This window comes from Geotrypetes seraphini, chromosome 7 (assembly GCF_902459505.1).
Source record: "Geotrypetes seraphini chromosome 7, aGeoSer1.1, whole genome shotgun sequence".
NCBI classification, from domain to species: Eukaryota; Metazoa; Chordata; class Amphibia; order Gymnophiona; family Dermophiidae; genus Geotrypetes; species Geotrypetes seraphini.
In genome coordinates this window covers 65311950-65331699 of record NC_047090.1, presented here as the reverse complement: position 1 = coordinate 65331699, position 19750 = coordinate 65311950, and the positions used below count along the sequence as shown (strand labels likewise).

The 19750-nt window shown below is 44.6% G+C and overlaps 1 protein-coding gene across 1 annotated transcript in view; it reads right to left on the bottom strand.

Annotated features, from left to right (window-relative positions):
- LOC117363881 (NADH-cytochrome b5 reductase 3) overlaps nucleotides 1-19750 on the bottom strand; it is a 133175-nt gene that overhangs the window by 68910 nt on the left and 44515 nt on the right. The window contains exons 2-3 of the mRNA XM_033952390.1: nucleotides 19127-19258; nucleotides 14789-14861 (exon numbers count right to left, since the gene is read on the bottom strand). Of these exons, the coding sequence (XP_033808281.1) occupies nucleotides 14789-14861; nucleotides 19127-19258 (205 nt within the window). The remainder of the gene's footprint in view (nucleotides 1-14788; nucleotides 14862-19126; nucleotides 19259-19750) is intronic.

Here is a 19750-nt window from a genome sequence, read left to right as displayed (position 1 = left end):
AGAAGAAGAAGAGGCTTCAGGCTCCAGAGAGGCCTGAGAGCAACAGGACGAGTAGAAAACCTCAGGGTCCTCGAACTCCGGGCCCGGAGGAGGAGACCCAGTCGAAACAGCATACCCCAACTGAGGCAATTTCTTCTGAGGCGAGACAGTCGAGTGCCGAGAGGAATGCTTCGAAGAATGTCTGGATCGATGCCCCTCCCGATGCCTGGAAGGGGATCAAGCCCGTCTGTGAGAAATTGGCTCAGACGCCGCCAAGGAGCAGATTGGACTCGATGCCGTCGATCGCAGAGGCGGAAGAGTTGGCGCCTCTCCCGACTCCGCCCAGGTTTGGTAGGGGGTTCGGAAGAACTCGTCCTGTTTCCTGCTATGCCCAGGACTGGGTGGCCCCGAAGGTGGACGCCATACTGAGTCATGGGGCGGAGTAATCGGTTCCAAGGGAGACAGGTCACTAAACGAGGCTTTCCTCGAGGGGATGGGCTCCAAGGGAGGCATATCACTAAGGGAGGCCCTCCTCGAGGGAATCGGTTCCAAAGGAGGTATAGCGCTAACAGAGGACCTCCTTGAGGACCCGGACACCGCTCGCCGTTCCTCCTCGCCGAGCAACGAGGTCGTGCGGCGAGGAAGAGGAGGAGGGGGCGGTCCGCCCCTCGAAGCTGAAGCTGGAAGGTCACCCTGGATGGTGGCAATCAGCCGAGGCCCCATGGTCTGCATGAGCTCCACAAACTGAGCCTCCAGAAGGGACCGCAACGAAGCCGATATGGAGGGATCCGCACCAAAAGGGGGCCCTTCCGCACGGTCTCCGCGCTCCTTCGGTGCTGCGTGCTTCTGCTTGCCAGTCTTCGGCACCTTGAGCACCACCGGTGGAACTGTCGGGGTCGATACCTGCTCCGAGGAGATGGAGGAAGGCACCGGCGCCGAAGCCGGGGCCGAAACCAGTGTGAACGATGCCGGTTTCAGGAGGCCCGAAGCAGCCGGGGAGGCAGAGGGCTTTGCGGAAGGAGTCGAAGCACCCGTCGATGTTGATGTCAAAGCTACAGGATCCGATGAAGCTTCCATCTTGAACATGGACTCCCACAGCAGACAGCGGCGCTTAAACGCTCTCGCCGTCAGAGTGGAGCAAGGCCGGCACGATTTCGGGAAGTGATCCGGTCCCAGACACTGTAAGCAGCGTCGATGAGGGTCCGTGAGCGAAATCGCGCACTGGCACTTGCTACACTTTTTAAAACCGGTAATCGGCCGGGACATAGGCCGGAAAAGCTCCGCCGCAAGGTCGAAGGCGCGGGGCCCCAGCCACGCAGCCGACCCGGTATCGGAAGGAAAAAATTTTTTTTTTTTTTTTTCAAAAAAGAAATCAAAGAAAGAAATAAATGCACAGGAGAGCCAAAAGAACTCAACCCGCGGCAAAAAGAAGGCAAAAAAAGAGATTCAATGGGCGCAAATTGAAGATAGACTTCTCAGCTCCGCGGAAGAAAAAGAACTGAGGAGACACGCCCGGAGCATCGGGCGGGAAGGCACTGGCGCATGCGCGGTGCGGGCATCTCGAAACTTCTGAGTTTCTTCAAGCAAGACATGCTTGCAAGATGTCCGTATTGGGGCTCTGTCGGATGACATCACCCACTAGTGAGAATACCTGCCTGCTTGTCCTGGGATAATGCCCCGCTCTATATCCAGAGATAGAGCTGCACCGGACAGACTGGAGGAGCCACACTCCACATCCAGAAATGGTGCTGATTGAGGCGCTACAAACAGACAGAAGGTGCCCCGTTCTAATCCTAGAGGCAGAGCTGCACAGAGATGGAGCTGGAATGAACTCAAAGAAAGCACTCCATTCTACAACCAGGAATGAAGCTGCGCCAGAGATGGATTAGTGCTGAATGGGGAGAGGTGCGACCTTTCACCTCCTAAGATGTAGGGGATCCTGAGATGGAGTCGCACTGAACAGGTGGGAGATGCCAGGCACCACATGTAAGGAGGGATCTGAATCCCAGATGGAGACATGCCAAAGAAGATGGAGATGACCTGCTCTATATTCCATATTAGGGCTGGCCTACAGAAGGATTTGAGCCCCAAAAAAGGGCTGAAGGGCTCCCTTTCCATCTAGAAAGGGAGCTGACCTCTAGATCTCATCCAGAGATGAAACCAAGCTACATAGGCATAAGATGTTATACTCCACAGTAGAGGGGGTGGTGGCAAGGCAGTAAAGCAGATCCTGGCAATGCACTTCCAGGTGCTTGGTAGATAGCATTGTACAGTAAGGTGTTGGAGTAATAATTGCCCCCAGACTCACTTTAGCTGAAGAAACAGCCTACTGCTTTGAAAGGAATAAGTTATGGCAAATGGAGGAAGTTGGCGTGCTACCCCATTGAACGCTAGCTTTACGGCTATCAGCTGTTTCAGAGTGAAGCAGGATTTCTTTCTGCTGCATTTCTGCCGCGAGTGCACAGGCTGCAGAGGAGGGTGTCTTCCCTCTGACAGAATCTGGTGGGCCTTGTCGGGGGCTGAGAGGAGTGCAGGAGCGGAAGCGTGGCTTGAGCCCTGGGAGCCCGCTGCGGAGGAAAAGAATCTGGTGTAGGCTTTCGGCCCTCCTAAGAGACGTTGAGAAGGTGCAATGGCGATTGGCGTTTGGCTGAATGCCCCTGACTACGCTTCTCAGTGGCAGCGGTGAGGAGGAAAAGTTTTGTGCACGTTGGCGGGAGCCAGAAGAATCTTGGAGGCTTGAAACCCTGCTTCTGCTGTATGCGGTGTAAATTGGGAAGAAGAGGGTTTCTTTATGCTGGAAAAAAGATTCTGATTTATTGAGGAAAAAAGATTCCGATATAGCTCTTCTTTTGGGATTCAAGGCAGACACCACGACAGTGTTTAGTGATTGGAGCTTGATGATAACTAACTAATAGAACTCTTAATTGGGTAATATTTATTGGATAATATTTATTGGGTAATATATATATCAGGTATAGTATATATATATATATATATATATATATATATATATATATATATATATATACAGTGGTGCCTCACACAACGAACTTAATCCGTTCCAGGAGCAAGTTTGTTATGTGAAACGTTCGTTGTGTGAAACGCGTTTTCCCATAAGAATACATTTAAAACACAATAATTCGTTCTGCAGCCCTGTTTTCCCATAAGAATACATTTAAAACACAATAATTCGTTCTGCAGCCCTACATTTCCCTCCCTCCACCTCACCTTGTATGCGGAGTCTGCCGGCCCTCTCCCTCACCCAGCCGCACGCTTCCAGAAAGCTGTGCACGCGCAGCTGCTGGAGTTGGTCAATGTTCTACTCTCCTGCAACTTCCGGTTTCCGGTTGCGTCAGAGGAGAAGATTGAGCAACAGAGCATGCGTGCGTGCGCTGCTCCCTGAAAGCGTGCGGCTGGCCGAGAAAGAGGGCCGGAGAACTCGGCATCCAGGGTAAGGTGGAGGGAGATGATGGAACAGTATTTCATGGTACAGTATTACTATTTGTTAAAAAGGAAATAATCTTTTGATGTTTTCTGGATTTTTTTTCGTTAGCTTAAACATGGCTTAACTTGCTGTAAATGGGTCAGGTCTCGTAAGATAGGACCAGAGAATCGGGTCTGGGTAAAACCAGGATTTGCAGGATCTCCAGGATCCTCATGGACTTGTATTGAGATCCTGGTAATATTGCAGGATTTCACGAATTTTCCAGGACCCTGGTCCACCTTAACAGCAGACCTCCTCTTTTTTTGATTGCCACAGCTGCTGCTCTGCATTTACTGGAGTCCCCTACACGCCGTCTTCGGCGAGAGTAGTTCCGCCCCCCCCCCCCCCCCCGGGCCCCTCGGGCGACTTCGTTGTGTGAAACGAAGTTCGTTGTGGGGAGCACGACAAAAAGTTCGTTGTGCGCAGCGTTCGCTGTGCGAGGCGTCCGTTATGCGAGGCACCACTGTATATATATATATATATATATATATATATATATATATATATATATATATATATATATATATATATATATATATATATATATATCTATATCTATATATCTATATATCTATATATCTAATATAATAAAATGCTAGGCCGCGCATGCGCACTCAAAAGTCGTGTTCCCTGATCCGTCACGGAAACATGACTGCGCATGCACGCCCACGGCTCTCTCGTGCTTATGCTCAAGCCGCCGCCATGGCTCCTCTATCGAACCACACCAGGATCGAGAGAGGAGCTGCAGCGGCGGCTTTCATCTAAAAAAAAAAAAAAAAAGTTACACAGCTGGGGGGTAGCCGCGACGTTGCGGCGGCCTTCCTCACCCCCGACTCTCACTACACGGTGCCGCGACGACGGGTTTGAAAAAAAAAAAAAAAAGGGAGCCTTTCTTAATTTAAGGTAAGTCGGCGGCTGCACGGGCGGGCGGCCCGCAGACAGAAGGCTGCCGAAGCCGAAACGAAGCTTCCCGGGGGGAGGACGGCACGGCAAGCGACGGCGAGGAGGGAGTGGGAGCAGGCCGCAGAGGCTGTCGGTGCCTGCAGGCCGCGGCGGCTTTAGGCAGATGTCGGCATGGGAAGAAGTGCTGATGGACCGGGGGAGGGGGGCAAAAAAAAAAAGGAAGGGAGGCCTACTGCTGGACAGGGGAAACAGAAAAGAGGTAATGATGGACAGGGGAAGAGGTGCTGATGGACGGGTGGGGGGGGGCAAAAAAAAGGAAGGGAGGCCTACTGCTGGACAGGGGAAACAGAAAAGAGGTACTGCTGGACAGGGGAAGAGGTGCTGATGGAGGGGGGTGCAAAAAAAGGAAGGGAGGTCTACTGCTGGACAGGGGAAACAGAAAATAGATACTGCTGGACAGGGGAAGAGGTGCTGATGGACGGGTGGGGGGGCAAAAAAAAGGAAGGGAGGCCTACTGCTGGACAGGGGAAACAGAAAAGAGGTACTGCTGGACAGGGGAAGAGGTGCTGATGGAGGGGGGGCAAAAAAAGGAAGGGAAGCCTACTGCTGGACAGGGGAAACAGAAAAGAGGTACCGCTGGACAGAGGAAGAGGTGCTGATGGAGGGGGGGGAAGGAAGGGAGGTCTACTGCTGGACAGGGGAAACAGAAAACAGGTACCACTGGACAGGGGAAGAGGTGCTAATGGAGGGGGGGGCAAAAAAAGGAAGGGAGGTCTACTGCTGGACAGGGGAAACAGAAAACAGGTACTGCTGGACAGGGGAAGAGGTGCTGATGGAGGGGGGGGGCAAAAAAAGGAAGGGAGGCCTACTGCTGGACAGGGGAAAAAGAAAATAGATACTGCTGGACAGGGGAAGAGGTGCTGATGGACGGGTGGGGGGGGCAAAAAAAAAAGGAAGGGAGGCCTACTGCTGGATAGGGGAAACAGAAAAGAGGTACTGCTGGACAGGGGAAGAGGTGCTGATGGACATGGGGGGGGGGGAAGGAACGGAGGACTAATGCTGGACAGGGGGATCAGGAAACAGGTACTGCGTGGTGGACAGCCGAGGAAAAAGAAAGACAGAAAGAAAGAAAGAAATACAGAAAAAGGCTATGGAGAGAGAGAGAGAGAAAGAAAGAAATACACACACACATATTCTAGTACCCGTTAATGTAACGGGCTTAAAGACTAGTATATATATAAAACTAATAAAACTCGTAATTGGATTTGATATAGAGAAATCGGGTAATTCATATTTATATATATATATAAATTGGGTAATATTTATTGGGTAATATATATATATATATATCAGGTATAGTATATATATATAAAACTAATAGAACTCATAATTGGAATTGATATAGAGAAATCGGGTAATTCATATATATATATATATATATATATATATACATACATATATATATATATACACATACATATATATATATATATATACATATACATATACACACACACACATATATATATATTAATATAACTTTCTTTGCCGATTACAGTGGATGAATTAACATGGGCTATCAAAGATATGCCGGTGGGAAAATCAACCGGCTTACATGGTTTTACTGCCAAATTTTATAAGATATTTCAAAAAATTCTGATTCCCCCTTTGTTATGCTTTCTTAATACCTTGGTGGAAGGGCAGGAATTGCCTTATTCTTGGCGATTAGCTGGTATTACTTTGATACTAAAACCAGGCAAAGTTCCGACTTTTTGCTCTTCCTTCAGGCCCATTTCACTGCTAGATGTGGATTATAAATCGTTTACTAAGATTTTAGCTAGAAGCTTGCAGACATATGCCTCATTTGGTAGTCGATGATCAATCTGGGTTTGTATGGGGCCGCCAGACTTGACAATATCCGCCAAGTTTGTCATCTATTATGGCAAGTAGCTGGTGGGCATGATTCGACTCTTATTTTAGGTACTGATGCCAAGAAGGCGTTTGATAGGTCTATTGGCCCTATCTGTTTCAAGTATTGGAAAAGATGGGGATATCTGGAACTTTCCTAAATTAGCTTTGGCTGCTATATGTGGCCCCTTTGGCCTCACTTAACATTAATGAAGGACATACCGATTGTTTCACTTTGGGGAGGGGGACTCATCAAGGCTGTGCTCCGTCACCTGTGCTTTTTGCATTAGCTATGGAGCCTCTCACACAATTGATGCGACAGGCCCCAAATATTTTAGGTATAAAGTGTGGCGGGTTGGAAACAAAAATATTATTGTTTGCAGACGACATTCTTTTTACAATACGAGATCCTCCCACCTCGCTGAAGGCAGTGGTGGAAGCTTTAATAGCCTATGGGCAGGAGTCAGGATTCTGGATAAATATGTCTTAAGTTAGAAATTTTGGATATTACCTTGTCGGACCTAGATCACAAATGGATTTCCAGTAACTATTCTTTTAAATGGGTTCAACATTCATTGCGATATCTGGGGATTAATTTAACTAAGCATGTGGATTTGTTATATGCTGCTAATTGTCCTCCTCTCTTGAAAGCGATTTAGCAGGATTTGGAGAGGTGGAAACATCTAAATATTTCCTGGTTTGGTAGGGTGCAAACGATTAAGATGGTGGTGCTTCCTAGGTTGTTGTACTTTTTTTCAGCTCTAGCAAATTTTTTCTTCAACTGGAGCGGAGGGTATTTGCTTATATTTGGCAACATAAGACTCCAAGGGTGTCTCGTATGATGATGTACCAACCTAAGAGATTGGGGAGAATGGCAGTGCCATATTTTCATTATTATCATCAAGCAGTGCAATTACGATATTTAATTAACTGGAAGTGGTATAGGGGAAAATCCTGGGTGTGTATGGAGCAGGAGATATTGGGCATAGTCCCATTATGGGCGGTACCCTGGCTCAATTTCCACTACTTACTGTTATGGTTAAGATGCCTAAACCTATACTATGACACATTCTTGATCTGTGGATCCAGGTGTGTAGGCAAAGTTTTAGAAACCTGATTTATTTTCTGGGAGAAGCTATTCTATATATATATGCCCAATTTTGCTCCAGGTGAGGTTGACTCGGCCTTCCATTTGTGGGGACAGAAAGGTCTTAAAACATTGGATCAGTTATTGGAGGATGGGAAAACTGTCCCCTTTGAAGTGTTGATGGAAGAGTATGGCCTCCTTTCGAGAGATCTATTTTACTATAGGCAAATTGAAAGCTTTATTAGGAAAGTGGCCCTCAGAGACCTGGTTTCCTCTAAGCAGATGACCTTAGAGAGGGCTTTGATGAAAGAGAGTGTGGGGATAGTATCACTAGATTGAATAATGCACAATTGGAGCATCTTCATCCCCCTCTAAAATATAGATGTTGCTGGGAAAAGATCATTGGCAAATGTTATACTGATAAATAATGGGCTAAAATATTTAATTCCCTTCTTCATGGTTCTATTGCTAGTAATATGATAGAAAATGGTTATAAGATGTTTTACTGTTGGTACTACACTCCAGCGCGATTGTGAGCTATGTATGTGGAAGGATTGGATGCATATTGGAGAGGATGAGGGGAAGTGGGTACTTTTGAACATATTTGGTGGCACTGTATAAAAGCTCAGACCTATTGGGACAGAGTAATTTCCTTTATTGAGGCAGTGTTGGGCATTTCGATACCCATGAGTATGGAATGTTGCCTGCTGAATGCGGGGCCTGCTGCTTTGCCTATTAGACAGCAGAAATTGATACATTTGATATTGACAGTAGGTCGACTTGCTCTGGCCTCTGCTTGGAAACAACCAGATCTTCCGGCGCTTCAAGTAATAATAATAATAATATAAACTGTTATTAATAACAGTTTATATACCGCAGTACCGTTTAAGTTCTATGCGGTTTACAAAAGATTAGTGAAGTACAAGTTGAGTTGACGTTCAAGTTGAGTTAACTTAAGGGATGTGGGAACAATAGGGAGAAAGGGCAGGAACACCGTTAGAGAGGTGAAAGAAAGAAGTGGGTCAGCTGTCTAGGTATTTCAGGAATAGGTGAGTTTTGAGGCGTTTCCTGAATACCTCATAAGTGGTGGGCAATAGGAGTTGTTCTAGGTCTTTACCCCATAGAGCTGCTTGATGTGAGAGAAGATGCTCATGGTGTTTTTTTAGTTTGCATCATCTAACCGGGGGAGAAACGAAATGCAAGTGGGAGCTTCTCTTGTGTTTGTTGGCTGAGAAGGAGAAGAGGTCAGTGATGTATTTAGGGGTTAGACCGTAAAAAACTTTAAAACAGAGGCAGGCGAACTTAAACTTTACACGAGCTTCCATCGGCAGCCAGTGTAGCTGTTTGAAGTATGGCGTCACGTGATCGAACTTCTTTAGACCGAAGATTAGTCTGACCGCAGTGTTTTGCATTAGTTGTAAGCGTCGCATATTCTTTTGGGGGATTGCTAAGTATGCGATGTTACAGTAGTCGAGTTGATTTAATATGAGGGATTGTACCAGGATTCTGAAGGCAGAGTTATCAAAGTATGCTTTAATGGATTTAAGTTTCCAGAGGGTGGAAAAAACCCTTTTTGATTAGGGAGTCCACCTGGTCTTTCATGGTGAGGCATTGGTCCAGAGTTACACCCAGTATTTTAATGGTGGGCTGTATGGGTTAGTTATGTTTGTTGATGTCTAGTGGAGTTTTGGTGTCAAGAGGGCGCGGTGAAAGAATTTTGTCTTCTCAGTATTGAGCTTGAGTTTGAAGTCTGTCATCCAATGCTCCATCACGTTTATGGCTTCTGATGCTTTTGGAATTGTTTCTGAGATGGAGTTGGCAAATGGGATAATGATCGTAAAGTCATCAGTGTAACTGAATAATTTTAATTAATTTAATTAATAATAGTATTGCTGACTAAAGTACAATTTATACAACAAATGTCCAAATTGACTGCTCTCCGGAGAAATCAGATACATAGTTATAATACCATTTGGGGAGCATATGATGCTTGAACCAGCTTCCAAGCTGGTAATTTTATTGATTTCTGAATTTCAGATTTTTACATCATAATATTTCATGATTCTCCTTATATAGATGTGCTTGGGCTTGCTGACGTTCGGCAGCTTTTCCACAATGAGCCAGAATACAAAATGAATGATTAGGAAGTCCTTGTTAGGCATTTTATCATTCCGAAGAATTATGAGACTCCTGAAGCAGGCCTTTTGAGCCGAACGGGTCATTTACCTTCTGGATGAATAAATTACTTTTTATGAAGATTGAGTTCACCAGGTTTTTCATTGGACATTTCCACCCTTATCTGTTGTCTTTGTTCTTTGTGGATTTGTTTCTCCTGTATTTCGTTCCCATGATTCTCCTGTACACATCCTTTCACCAGGGTGGGAGGGGGGTGGCAGGTTGGACTATAGAAGGTTCATAGATAATGTGACACTTTTAGTATGTATTAAGAAATTAGGTACACCATGATTTAATGTATTGTTTTCTGACCGATTATATATGTTGGATATTTTTAAAATGCATCTGAATTATTTAAATAAAGAAAAAAATAAAGCTGCCTTTGAGGACCATGCCAATGACGCCATGCTAGTCATGAAGTCATCTCTATGTATGCCACCTCTGAAGCCACTGCTCAGAAAAGTAGCACTGAAAACCTGAGACATGTCTGTTCTGAACAAGAAGACGGAAAGGCAGGCAACTACCTGTTTGGAGATGCTTGTGCCCTGACTAGCTCTCCATTACCTAGGAGCACTAAATACAGGCAGTGGAACTGGGAATCCTAAACTCCTTAGGATGGAAAGGCCAGCTGCCAGATTTGGAGCTGAAGAGGAAATCCCATTGCAGCTAAACCACAGAGCAACAAAGAACTGTTGCTGACAGGACACAGCAACTCCCGCAGATCACCATGCTGGCACATACCAAAGGCAAGGAATCACTGCAACTGGGGAGGAACCACAATACAGAAGAGGCTGAGCCCCTGGGAGAAGGGAAGAACCACATTGTAAAACAGAAGGTAGGGCCAATATCAAGAAAAGAAAAAGGAGAAACCACACTGTGATACACCCTACCAAGTTAGGTAATGAAGATGCTGTCCTTAAATAGCCAACAAACACACTAGCCCTGTGCTAAGCAAAGGAGCCACAACTGCTTCCAAAAGAAGTGATTAGTCCTGTGCAGTGCAACATGAAGCTGAAGTGAAGGAGACCAAGAGGCATCAGAATGCCTCCCCTAAGTTGCACTTGTGCCTCCTCAAAAGCAGCAGAATGCACTAGAAGACTATGGCCAATTGGAAGCACTGGAATGACATCTGAAAGACATCTAGATTATCTGGGATTCGGCTCGTTTGGTCAGCAATGCTGCCCACAGGCTGTGTTCCCCCTAGCAGAGATCAAGTTATGACCAGCCATTAACCTCCCCCCCCCCTCGATGGGAAGCCCACAACCCATACTACTGGACCCAGCCAAAAGAAGACAAGAACAGAATAGAGGTCACTGGACTAAGGAGCAAACAATCTCTGAAAGAGCACCAGTTTGTTGGGAGAAGAAGGACTCCTGGAAAACAGAATCACATAGCAAGACAGGCAGCCCAGAGAGATGCCGATAACACCAGCGGACAGAAATGACAAGAGAAGGCACTGAATGCCCCTTCAGGAGGCTCGGGAATTGAGAAGGTGACCTAAGGAAAGGCCACTAGAGAAGAGTCACTCTACTAGAAAGGCCCTTAAAAGGTCTTCTCAGGCTGGAATTATAATCAGTCAAAATGCAAGAGTTAGAAAATTGAATCTCTCAGTGAAAAGCAGGTTGGAAGGAATGCAAGACCCGAAAGGAGGCTTGCATGTGTTGTTACTACTGCCTAGGAGAAATGTGCATACAGGGGTCATAGAGGCACCCAAAGAATGGCAGAAAGATATGGCAACTACGCAGAGTATTAAACATGCAATATTTGCTGGCAAGCTCCCCAACTAGCATCCTAGTTCCTCTAAGCTGTCCAACTCTCTTCCTGAGTAGAAGGATGCCGCATCATATCAGCTCCATAATATAGCACAGTCTCACTATGTCGTTGGAAACCAAACATATGCCTGCCTGCAAACTAGGTTCTCATGCCTCTAGCATGGTCAATGTGTTAGGAACACTGGAGCCTGATATTTCGCTCTCTTGTATTTGTTGTTTTTTTTTTAAGAAAACAATCTCCATCAAGAATCGTGGCAGGAAAATGCAGCAATGCCATGATACATGGCTGGATATGCTAGCAAGGTGGAGGCCAGAAGCACTAACAATCATCCATCCTGTCCCCATATGGAAACAGGTAGGGACTGTGAAGGTGCGCGAAGCAAAGCTCCAGAATAAAAGTAGTCTCAGTAAAGCCCTCCCCCCTCCCTCCGAAAGCTGGCACAAAATCATGGCCCCGCTGAGAAAAGGCTCTGTTGCAAGACTGATGCTGGCATTTCTTCCTGCCATGGGATTCACCACGGGGGAGGAGGTTCGTTGCCCACCCCAAGAGCCCTGAGAGTCAACGAAGAACTGCATGCAAGTCCTTTGCCTTCTTTCCATAAAAAAAACAAAACACACACACACACACACATAACACAAGAGGGAGCCAAGAGTTACTGTGGTCCCAAAGGGCTGAGAGGCAAGGGGACTGCATTCTCCCCACCCCCAGTCTAAAACACGGGCGACAGTGTGGGCAGCAGCATAAGAAGGGAGCCGGTAAGAAACACACTCACTGCTATTATAGACAGACACATAATTGGCTGCTCTTTTTCTGTCAATTTCTCCAGCTCATTGCACTCCTTCTGGTTTTAGAACCAATTTTCTTCCACTTTTTTTTTTTTTTTTTTAAATGTGAAGGGGAGTTAGGAGGGCAGTACAAGCCTGATGGTGCCACAGGGTATGGGTAGGGAACTGGCACCACCCGCTATACCAGTGGTCTCAAACTCAAACCCTTTCCAGGACCACCTTTTGGATTTATAGGCACTTGGAAGGCCTCAGAAAAAATAGTTAATGTCTTATTAAAAAAATTACAATTTTGCATGAGGTAAAACTCTTTATAGTTTATAAATCTTTCTTTTTTGTCTAAGTCTTAATAATAATATTGTAATTTATAGCTAGAGACATATGATCAAGAAACTGAGAGCCTCAAAATAGTACTTGGCGAGCCGCATGTGGCCCCGAGTTTGAGACCACTGCACTATACCCTGAAATACAGGAAGCCTAATCCCCTTGCTCACTGAGTTAGCAGAGCCAAATGAGCTTAACTGAGCCTGGAGCTGGATCAAGCCACTGCTCTCAGGCTATAATGAGCATCAGATGAAACCAGGAGAAGGAGAGAAACCATCCATCTGCCTCCTGGTGACAGAGAATACTGGCTGACCAGCGAGTCTATCATCCTATATATGACAGAGCCCAGCTTTGGTGTTCTCTATTTGCGCCTGCCGGTGGATGGACACAGCCCACTCATTTCTGGATTCATCCGTTGCTGCTGACAAGGAAGGTGCAGAAAGCAGCTGTAACATGCTTCAGAGACCTGGTTCAGGGTTCGTTACTAGCAGCTTATCCACATATAGTGCATTTTCAGGAGAAAGAAAGCACCTGCATCCTCTACAGTACCCAATGGTCCCCTCTGTGGGATCTGAATTTCATTCCATCAGTACTGGTGCTCTCTTAACCTTTTCAAGATGCTATGCTGAAGGATTACATTAAAGATCGATTTGGTGATCATTTTTTCAGGTAGAAGAATTTTGCAGTTGTACATTCTGTCCTGCAAGGGAGCCTTTTTTGTTGACTCCAGAGAATGTGGTGCTGAGGCTGGTCTCATCTTTTCTAACACAGCAGTGTCCCATTTTCTATCAGTTTCAAAGGGACAGAGCAAGATGATGGCATAAGTTTGCAGGCTGCATGAGCTGTGCAGTTTCTTCATTTATTGCTTTTACTTACCCATGAAGGAAAAAAGGAAAGGTCGGCAGTGGGTAGCCGAGGCAGGTACTGCTCTGATGAAGCCTGCTGGGCCTATCGATACTTTTGTTTTACAGTGTTCTGCCTCAGACTCTGAAGGGTGTGCCACTGGGAATTTCTCTGTAAAAGGGAGAACCAGAACTTCCCTTGGCCCAGGATACTACATTTAGTTCCAAGGGGTGTAGAAGGCCTCCCTGTGCTAGATAGTTCTGCAGCAACATTGAAAGAAGCTGGTTGGTGTACAAGCAGAAAATAGCTTGAATTCCCCAAAACAAAATAGTCTTGGCACCGCAGAAAGTGATACAGTGCTCCCCCACAAATTTACAGTCGGCAGTTTGCAGTCCCGGTATTCATGGTATTTTCTGACCGCGAATGACCGGGCAGGGGAGGGCAGCTAGAGAGGCAGGAGAGGGCAGCTGGAGTATCGGCGAGTGAAGGAAATCACTCGCTGTATGCTCCAACCGCCTTTTCCTGTACTAAAGTCAGGCCTTACCAATCAGGAGCTGCATGTCAAAGCAGCTCCTGATTGGTGAGGCCTGACTTTAGTACAGGAAGAGGCAGTCGGAGCATACAGCAAGTGATTTCCTTCACTCACCGATGCTCCGGCTGCCCTCTCCTGCCGCCTTCTCCTGTCTCCCCTGCCTAAAAACCGTATTTGTGGTTTTTCGAAATTCGCATCTGTGTTGTGAGGAGGGTGGAGTCCCTTAGTCATTCTTCGGTGCAGCATAGTCTTGTTCCACTTCAGGAAATTTGCATGGCATTCACTTGGTCATCACTGCATGCCTTTGTTTCAATTCTACAAGCTGATGTACAGGTGCATCAGAATGCAACCTTTGGAGCTAGAGTGTCAATGGCAGGCTTGACTAGATTCCTCCCTAAGTAGAAACTGCTTTGGTACATCCAACACATTTGACCTTGTCTAGAGTGATGAGAAATTAGATCTTACCTTCTCATTTTCTTTCCCTGAATCTCTCCAATACATAAGACATGCTGGAGTAGAGGCATTAACGGTGTGATTTCTCCATTTGTGACAGCAGTCAGAATTATCTGTAGATTTTAATTAGTAGTTGGTTGTTTCTTGTTCTCTGGTTTAATGAGAGTTGTTACTTTTTGCTTTATCATCAAAATATGGATGAGTTAGGGGACTGCACAGGATATTTATAGTGCAACATCATCAAGTCAGTGGTTCTCGTCTCCGCCTGCTGGCACGAGAACATAAATCCACGTTTGGGCTGGTCTGGAGGAACTCGGAGAAAAATAAGTAAGATCTAATTTCTCCATAACAGAATTCACAATTGGCTCCTTTTACAAAGCTGCGGTAGTGATTTCCGCACAGCAAATGTAACAAAGCCCATTCAGTTCCCATGGGCTTTGTCACATTTGCTGCATGGGAATCACTACCATGGCTTTATGCGTTAAAAAAGCTCTGTGTTTTGGGAAAAAAATATATAAATATTTGTTTGAAAAGCTGCAACATACCTATGGGAAGTCCCAGCACATGCTGTGCAGATGGGAGGGCAAAACGAAATTTCCTGGTGTCATGGCTAACGTGCTGCAATGTGAAAAAACAAAATGATAAAAATACTTACAGCACTTTTATACACTTTCAAACTTTTAAATTTCAAGTAAAAGGTAATATTGAGAGTCCAAAATAATTGTTTTCCCCTCAAGTTACAGCATAGTGCTTTTATTCACAAGGAAAACCTTTTTTAGAAATGGGCACGGTATTCTGCATTACACTCAGTTTGGTTTCCTGCCACTCCTTATGTTTCTGCCAGCCAGATTTAGTTTAAGGAGGAAAAAAAAACAATAACCCAAGCACACTGGAATCTGGTTGCTACTATTCGAGTTTCAGCCAGGTACTTGTGACCTGAAATGGACACTGTAGAAACAGGATACTAGGCTAGATGGATCATTGGTCTGACCCAGTATTACTATTCTTATGTTCTTATGATTTATGCCTAGCACGCCTTTGTAGGTGTTTAATGTTATTTCATGTTTGGATATTTGAATGAACTGAATCCCTGTATTTCTGGCTCCTCAGTGATGAGCCTGTACAGGCATCTGTGCTGTTTTCTGTTCCTGAGGCTTGTTGTGATGCCTGCCTCTGCGCATGTTGGGAGAACCCCCCTCCCCCCCCCCATCCCTCTGCCTGTTCTGAAGAGAAAGAGAAAGATATAGCAACCAATAGGGCTGACCATTAATTTCCAATGTGTCAGTGCCAAAAAAAAAAAAAATCATTCCTTATTGAGGCAGCTACCCCAGCTTCTTTTATATCCCTGTTAAACATAGGTCATCGTGTTTTCACCTGAGTGTGTTGGTGATTGAAATTTTGGACTGCAAGATCTATTTGCCCACTGATATTAACTTCTGTATTTGGAACTGGCGTGCGACTACATCTTTTATTAGCCACTGACAACTCTTTCTGGGAGAGAATTAAGTTACATAAGCAGATTCATTTTGTATGGGCAGAATCCTGATCCAGCTTCATTATTACGTGACCTGTTTGTCATCAATACTAAACATGAATTTTGGATTAAGGAACTGGAGTTTCTCATTAATAGAAGATAATCTCAGTACAACCACAGGTTTAAACTACAGACATGTCCCTTGAGTAGAAGATCTATAAAAGCAAAAAAAAAAACCAACTCCTCTGGTATAATGTCAAAACGTACAACCTAAACCAGTGTCTCAAACTGTGTGCTAAGGCACAGTGGTGTGCCATGAGAGATTCCAGAATTTTACTTTATTTTTAAAAATTCCATTCATAAGTATACACTAGAATAGATGACATGTATGTCACGCATGCAAGAGTCTGTCAATGTTATGAGCATCTGCATGCATAAGGATACAACAGTCCAGACAAGCCTCATTTTTTGATGGGATTGTAATTTTGGCAAGTAATTTTGATTTTATTTTTTTATGCAGTAGTTAACTTGAGCAACAAAGCAATCAAGACTTTTGTTACTGTTTAGATCTTCTTATTTTAGCAAACTTGGATTTTCAGCTCTGACAAATTAAATTGAAAAAAAAGAGAACGAATGCAGATGATGGATGAGGAAACATGAGTTTGCTTGTCAACTATCGAGCTGCATTTTGAGTTAATTTGCACTCAAAAACAAGCACATCCATCATCATTCTTACAATTAGTACTTCGGTACTATTAATTCTATATCATTACCAGATTACTCATACTTAGCTTAAAGAACTTTACATAAATAATTCTCAAATTTAATTTTTTGTTGGTTTTGCAATTTTATAATTTCAATTATAATGTGCCGCAAAAAACATTTGCTCTGTTTAGTGTGCCAGAGCTTAAAAAGTTTGACACACACTGACCTAAATAAAACCAGAGATTTGACACTACAAACATACAAAAAAATAACAAAATAAATTTTATAATAAGGAGATGGCCCTTGGATAAAAAAATAAAACTTGCCTATATATACAGCAATTGAGAAGCCAATACTGTCTTAAAGATGAAGGTCTGAGTTCTCATTCACAAGGCTAATCTCCGTATACTAGTGTCTCACAAGTGCTCCAACATGAAGAAAGGTCGGAAGGGAGTATCATTTTGTCTGGTAGTGCAATAATTTTTTTCTTTTTGAAGATTCAGTTAACCAGAGTCCCTGAAGCAGTTTTGTAAACGAAATCCACAGCATCGGGCACATCTATTGGAATCTCAGGCCATGTTCTCAACTGGTTCCAAGGGTTCCTGGGAAATAGATCCTATAAGGTGTTTAAGGACGATATTATCTCCTACGGTTGGGACAACCCTTGTCCCCCCACCCTGTTTAACATCTACCTTGCCTCCCTAGGAAACCTCTTGCAGAATCTAAAGCTCAAATTCTTCATCTACGCAGACATCACCATAGTCATCCCGCTATCCGGCTTTACATCTGAGCTGCTCAATTCCTTATCATTCACTCTAAATCAGGTTGAACTTTGGATGTCAGCATTTAGATTAAAGCTAAACTCAGAAAAAACTAAATTTCTTGGCAGCCCCAAATGACAAAATCAAGGAAACTACACTACATGTAAATGGGCTGGATTACTGTATTGAGCAATCCTTGGGGCTTACAGAGGGTTAGGCTTAAATGCCAGCATTCCTCCCCTTAAGGGTCGCCCATGGAGTCCCTGTTTCCAGGTACTACATTTCTATGCCTTCTTGCTTCAAAAGTTCTAGCTACAACAGTGAGGCAGAAATAGTCAAAAGGGTTCACAAAGGGGGCGCTCAGGAACCAAAACTGTGCACACCACGCAAAACGCGTGAAAAATAACAAGATGATATCAAATGTTAAGGGTGCTCTCAGTGTGAGCAAGCAGTAACGGGAGACAAGCTCCAATACTTTGTAACTCAGGTAGAGGTAATATACCCCCATCCGCACACCATCACTGAGCACCCTGGGCGTGCAATAAATCAAAGTGAAAATATTCACAAATCAAGAGCAAATAAATCAACTGAAGTGAATAACAGGTGAGACCTGAGCGACCCCTGAGTAAACCCTACCAGCCAAACCCCAGCACAAAATCAAAACATCAGAAAAAGGTAACTTAACTGAAAAGTGAAGCAGGAACTCATCTCAAAAGCACAAAATGAAACGCGGCACGCCCAGGGTGCTCAGTGATGGTGTGCGGGTGGGGCAATCCTTAAAAACACTAGGAGTCACTTTAGACAAGCATCTCACTCTGGAGAAACACTCTGACCTAGTATTTAAGAAGAGTATCTCGGTGCTTTGGAAACTCCGCACCATTAAAAAATATTTTGATGACGCCTGTTGGTACAATCTGCTATTCTGAGTGTTCTGGATTACTGTAACTTCATATACTTAGGCCCCTTCAAGAAAATCACCAGGAAGTTAAGGTTGGTCCAAAACACTGCCGTCCGTCTCATCTTTGGCTTGAAGAAATGGGAACACATAACTTCTTTCTACCACAAGTTGATTGGCTGCCGTTCGAATCCAGAGTTCTATTTAAGTTCTCATGTATCTGCCACAAAACAATATTTGGTCTGTCACCGGATTATCTTTACCCACACTTCAACCTGAATTACAACAATAAGAGCTCCCGCAGAATAAATCTGTTCACTTTTACCTCACTGAAATCGTGTCATCTTAAAAGATTCTTCGAAAGAACCTTCTCTTTTCAAGCGGCCAAACTGAACTCATGGCTTGATGCCTCTTCTTATCTCAATTTTAGAAAACAGATTAAAACTCAACTTTTCAACAGACCAAATCCTTAACGTTCTCCATCACTATCCCTTCCCATTCTTTTAAGATTGTTGCTCCCTCCTATTGGCTTGTATGTATTTTTTTTTCCTTCACTTAAATTGTAGACGTTAACTTGTTTGACTCTATAATTGTTTTGTTATGTTCTTATATTTCAACTGTATTGCTTGTATTTCATCTAACTGCTGTGAACCGCCTAGAACTCCCTAGGTATGGCGGTATACAAAAACAAAATTATTATTATTATTATTATTTTAGGGGACCAGCTTCATGTTCTACTCTTCAGTACAGCCAGCAACCGATGTGATTAACAGAACAAGAGCAGCCAACAATGACGGATAAGTACAATATTTTCAGGGCTCCTTTTACAAAGATGCGCTATAGGTTTTACTGCACCCACCGGATTAGTTAGCGCTAGCCAAAAATCTACCGCCTGCTCAGAAGAGGCGGTAGCAGCTAGCACGCTATTCCGCAGGTTAAGGCCATAGCGAGCCTTTGTAAAAGGAGCCCTTAGTGTTGAACATTGATTTGTTTTGTTTGAAACACTTTTAAGAGTAAAACCTGCAAAAAGGCATACAACACTACTTACTTCTTTATCAATGAGTTTCAGTGGGTACTTTATATCTGGATTCTCCAGCGTGATGGCAGGAGCTGCCTTTCTGAAAAGCCTCATAAAGATGCTGTACACCAGCCATACTGGATACACAACAATGCTTCCCAGCTGAAATACAGAAGAAACCACAACAGCAATAAAATATGAGGCTAATGTACAAAGCTGCAACACAATTTTCCTAAAACAAACCCAAAAATCTGAAACGGCTACATTTCCCAAATTTGTTTTCTCTCACACAAATCCCCTTTTGCAAATTACTTCTCCCTCCGGATTCACGGGGGATAGGGGCAGAGCCGGACCGCGAATGGCGAAAAACCACGAATATCCAGCTCTGACCCACCCCCGCCTCCCTCCCGCCTTCCCGGCCTTACCTGGTGGTCTAGCGGGCTTTCGGGGCAGGAGCGATCTTCCTACGCTCCTGCCCCGTGCAGATCGTCATTAGGAAATGGCTGCTGTGAGTTCTCGTAGTCTCTCGAGACTACGACGGGAACTCCCTACAGCTATTCCTAATGGCGATCTGCACGGGGCGGGAGTGTAGGAAGATCGCTCCTGCCCCGAAAGCCCGCTAGACCAACAGGTAAGGCCGGGATGCCGGGGGAA